Source organism: Bison bison, unplaced genomic scaffold, assembly GCF_000754665.1.
Source record: "Bison bison bison isolate TAMUID 2011002044 unplaced genomic scaffold, Bison_UMD1.0 scf7180017864213, whole genome shotgun sequence".
NCBI lineage: Eukaryota > Metazoa > Chordata > Mammalia > Artiodactyla > Bovidae > Bison > Bison bison.
Genome location: NW_011494785.1, coordinates 4,815,209 through 4,819,810, shown reverse-complemented (window position 1 = coordinate 4,819,810; position 4,602 = coordinate 4,815,209). Strand labels below are relative to the sequence as shown.

The 4,602-nt window shown below is 45.5% G+C and overlaps 1 protein-coding gene across 1 annotated transcript in view; it reads left to right on the top strand.

Moving 5' to 3' along the window:
• The window catches only part of FBXL14 (F-box and leucine-rich repeat protein 14), a 5,441-nt gene extending 1,176 nt beyond the window's left edge, over positions 1–4,265 (top strand). Inside the window, exon 2 of the mRNA XM_010845044.1 lies at positions 2,959–4,265. Within this exon, the coding sequence (XP_010843346.1) occupies positions 2,959–3,189 (231 nt within the window). The 3' untranslated portion in view covers positions 3,190–4,265. The remainder of the gene's footprint in view (positions 1–2,958) is intronic.
• The last annotated feature ends 337 nt before the right edge of the window (positions 4,266–4,602 follow it).

Below are 4,602 nucleotides of genomic sequence, written 5' to 3'. Positions count from 1 at the left end.
GTGGGGGTGGGGGTGAGCAATCCCTCCAGCCCTGGGGAGTTGAGGAAAATGTCTGCCTTCACTTAAGCTTTCATTTGAATACTGTGATCTGGTTTTTATTTCGAAATGTATAAAAGCAAACCCAACTACAACGGCCTTTTCACCCTTCTTCCACTTTGTAACTAATCCCAGTCTCGCCTCATCGCTCCTCTGACAGCACTCTGCTACTCACGCTCATTTCATTCGTATTGTCTCTTTTTTTATTTTTTGAAGAAACTTGACATCAACTTGTCTCTTTTTTTTCTGCTGAGTATATTCTATATATTATATATATATAAGTTATATATATATATATATACACACACACACATATATATGTCTGGCTACCTCGTTTTAGTTTACTTTTTTCTCTGAAGCCCTGGAATTCTACAAGAGAGATGTTTTGAGACTGAAACATTTTTGTGCCTGGACTGGAAAGATGCCCATTGGGTTTGTACGTCTTTTTTCGTTTTGGCTTCTTCCCAAGCCCCATCCATCCAGTGCTCCCCACTTCACATTTCTGGCTCTTATTTTTCTTTTTCTCCTTGTCCGTAAGCATTTGAGGACCCAGCCCGTGCTCCTAAATCTTGACTTAATTTATAGCACAAATGTGTGGGAGACATGAGAGTTGGACTGTTGTTTTTTTTGTTTGGTCTGTCTGAGGTGCAGATTGTGTCTTGAAAATGATGATTATATATGCAAAGTCTGCCCTGCCCTCCCTCTCTTCCACATTTCCCCACGAAAAGGTCACAGTGAGGCTTCCTGTAGGGAGCAGAGGAGCTGGAACTGGCACTGGCTTAGAGAGGCCCCGGGCCCTGGTGTGAAGGGAGGAGACTGAAATTCATGTCTTATCTCTATTCTGTTAATAAAACAGGTGTTGGTGGGTTTTTTAAAAATTCTGTTTCTAAATGGAGGAATAAACGCCTTGCTTTATTTTGGTGGGGGTTGGGACTTGTGGCTTAAAAAAAAAAAAATCACTTCTGAGTAGGATGTATATTTTTCTGTTGGAGTTTTTTGTTCGTTTTGTTTATTTTTTTAGAATCCTCCACAGCAACATGCGAGACCATGGAGTTAAAGAAACCCAGAGACCTTTATCAATTAATTGTACTGTTTGTGAATTTGTATAAATAATAACAAAGATCCTCTTAAAACGTTTATATTCTTACAGTAAAAGGTTAAACTGATATTTATATAATAAAAGAGGAAATATGAAGTATGTTTTTTGAAAAAAAAAAAAAAAAACAAAACCAAAAGCCTTGTATCTGTGAATTATTTTTAAGGCAGTGTGTGTGTTTGGGTCCAGGCCAAAGTAGGAGGTGGGTTTGCATCTCTGAAGTAAAAGTATAAGATGCAGGGTTCGGTGGAGCCTGTGTGGTGTGAGGAAGCTTGTGGTGAAAAATTTATCCTGTATAAAGTTTACTGCTGACATCTAAATGTTCTGTTGCTAGAAATGTGATTAGAATGGAGATTTATATCATTTCTGAACTGTCAACAACATGGAAATTTAAAGAAACTGAACAAAATGAAACTTTTGTAAGAGTCACAATTCCACCAGGGTGGCCAGTTTTTCTCCACAAGGTCTCCACATGAGACCTAGGGGAGATGTTTGAGAAATGGGTCATGAGATGTGGAAGTGGGAAGAAGGATGGGTTTCTTGATCCCTAGAGGGTATGGGGGAGGCTGCGAGAGGGCGGGGCGGGCACCAGGGCCATTGTTGTTGCGAAAGTTAAGGGCACTCAGGCAAGCGGACTGAGCCTCAGAGGGAGCTGTGGGCAGGGGAGGGGGGCACCCGGTCCCTCCTTAGCATTCTCCACCAGCCCCACTGAGTCGGTGGGCAGGCGGGCCTGGAGTTCTTGCCTATTTGCATTTTAAGAAGGAGGCGGGCCTGGAGTTCTTGTCCATTTGCATTTTAAGAAGGCAGTCACTCCATCCGCTCTGGTGGGTTCTTAGCCTGCACTGGGGCAGAATACCAACCAATTCCAGCAAGGAGCTCCTTTTGGTAGACAATAACTAAATCATCTGACACCCTGTGGTTGGGCTGTGGAAACAGAAGTGTATATAGCGAGGCTGTTCATATTCCTGGTTTCACATAGGCCTGTCTGGTTTTAATACTGATCTCAGAAAACGCTGGTCAGAGCAGCACAGCACTTTCCTGGATCCACACCTCTTTCCAGGAAGAGAGCAAGAACCAGGTTTCTCTTGGGGAAGATTGTTCTGTAAAGTTTCCAAGCTCGCTGCTGGGGCTGATCACAAAAGCCACATTGTTCCTTTTTGGAGAGCTTTCACAAGTGGGTCTAATGGGGCCTGACACTAGATCCATCTTCCTTTTCTTTGGGGAAGGTGTGGATTTGTCCCTTTCCTCTTAGGTTACAGTGCTTACTGCCTGGGGAAAAAAATGTGTGAGCCCTGGTGAGGACGAACTCTGAATCAGGGTCAGCTTTCTGATTCAGCGTTTGCCTCTACAGCCCCCACAAGCAGTTGAATTCTCAGACTGGTTTTCTTCTCCCAAGAGACTGCAGGGCTGTGCACATTCAGCCAGTAAAAATCTGACCACCTCCTAAGTCTTAGACTCTGTGGTCACTCTGATTTAATACGAAAAGTAATCTGCTATCTGTAACCGGAAGGTTTTTCTGCTTCTCCGTTTGTTTTTTACTTTCAAAGTTAAATATAAGCTTGATTCAACACTGGTAAGTTAATGTTTGGAAGTTAAGATCGGGGGCCTAGTTCCTCATCCTGAACTGGGCATACTTCAGAATCCATCTGGAGCATCTCTGGCAAACAATGAACAAACCTCCTTCTTCCATCAGAGGCGACTGTCATCCCTCAACGTTTTGGGACGGAAAGAAAGGAATTGGGGTTGAGACCCTGTGTTGTGCTTTGCCTATGCTTGTACACATCTAGTCCTCAAAGTGGCCTGCTGAAAGGTACCCTCTTTTCCAGGTAAGAATACTGCTCGCCTTAAGTCAGCCAGCCACTGAGTCCAGGCCCTTCTGCTCCCCAGGAAGGATCCGCTACAGACTGCACCTTGGTTTCATGGAAGGTGACCTCCCGGAAGTGAGTGCTGGCTGCCTGAATGCAGGATGGACAAGCTCAGGCCACAGGGCACCACTTGAGAGGGAGAAGTGGGTTTGGCCTCACTGTACCTTCAGGAATAGAAGGGGATGCTTTTAAAGAAGACCAGCACTTAGAACTGGAGTGGATACGTCATTTGTGGGTGGTACACACATTAAGAGGCACTGCAGGGCAATTTTTAGAATAACAGAAAAAAACCTGGCTGGGGTGTTTGCTGAAACTTCAGAACTGACAAACCAAAATAGGAACTTAGTGTCAACCTTATCTTCTAGAAGCAACAAACCTCAGTAGGAACTGTCTGGGTGGCAGTCGGGAAAGGGTTCCCCCTGCTTATCCACAACACATGGGGCAAGAGTGTTGCTTAAAAGATGACCTAAGCGAGGGCGGGGTTCAGGCAGCACCTGCAGCCCCTCCAGGACCAGGACAGGCCCCTAGCTAAGAGTGCTGGGTATCCCGGAATAACTCCCCTCAGATTCCTTCCTGCCCAATTCCTCCATCCTAAGGTGCAGGGGTAGGGGCCGGGGAGGCGGGGGGGGGGGGGGCCCACTTGATTCATTCCGAGTTTGGCAGCAATGACAAGGATCCTTGCTCAACTTACGGTACAACCTTAAATAGTTCAGAAAATTCAAACTGATCATATGCTTTCATGATTCAAATCAGCCAACAGAGATCTGAAAAAGCAAAGGTTCCTTTTATGGAAGGTTTTTTTTTTGTTTTTTTTTTAATATTTATCAGGCTACGTCGGGTCTTCCTTGCACCATACATGCGCTTAGTTGCTCTGAAGCGTGTGGGGTCTTAGTTCCCTGACCAGGGGGACCAGGGATTGAACCCACAACCCATACATTAGCAAGGCAGAGTCTTAACCACTGGACCAGCAGGGAGGTCCCAGCAGTTTCTTTTTAAAGCTAAGAGCCTTCTCTTAAATGGAGACATATGCAAACTAAAGCACGGCCTTTCCCCCACTTTCCCAAAGTGGCTACTAGACAGGTGCTGATCTCCAAATATTAGTAAAATCTTTTCCTTCTGACTTTGAGAATTTGAACTTAGGTTTTCAAAGCCAGAGAAGAGGGTCAAGGACCCCAGGGAACACCGTGTTCACAAAATATTTGTGCTGAGTTGTGTCCAACTCTTTGCAACCCCATGGACTCTAGCCCGCCAGGCTCCTCTGCCCATGGGATTTCCCAGGCAAGAATACTGGAGTGGTTGCCATTTCCTCCTCCAGGGGATCTTCCCAACCCAGAGATCAAACCCCCATCTGTCAGGCAGATTCTTTACCACTGTCCCCCTGGGAAGCCCAAAGAATTTTGTTGTTGTTCAATCACTAAGTCATGTCCGACTCTTGGTGACCCCATGGACTGCATGCAGCGTGCCAGGCTTCCCTGTCCTTCACCATCTCGCAGAGTGCACAAATTCATGTCCATTGAGTCCGTGATGCTAGCTAACCATCTCCTCCTCTGCTGCCATCTTCTCCGTTTGCCTTCAATCTTTCCCAGCATCAGGGTCTTTTCCAAT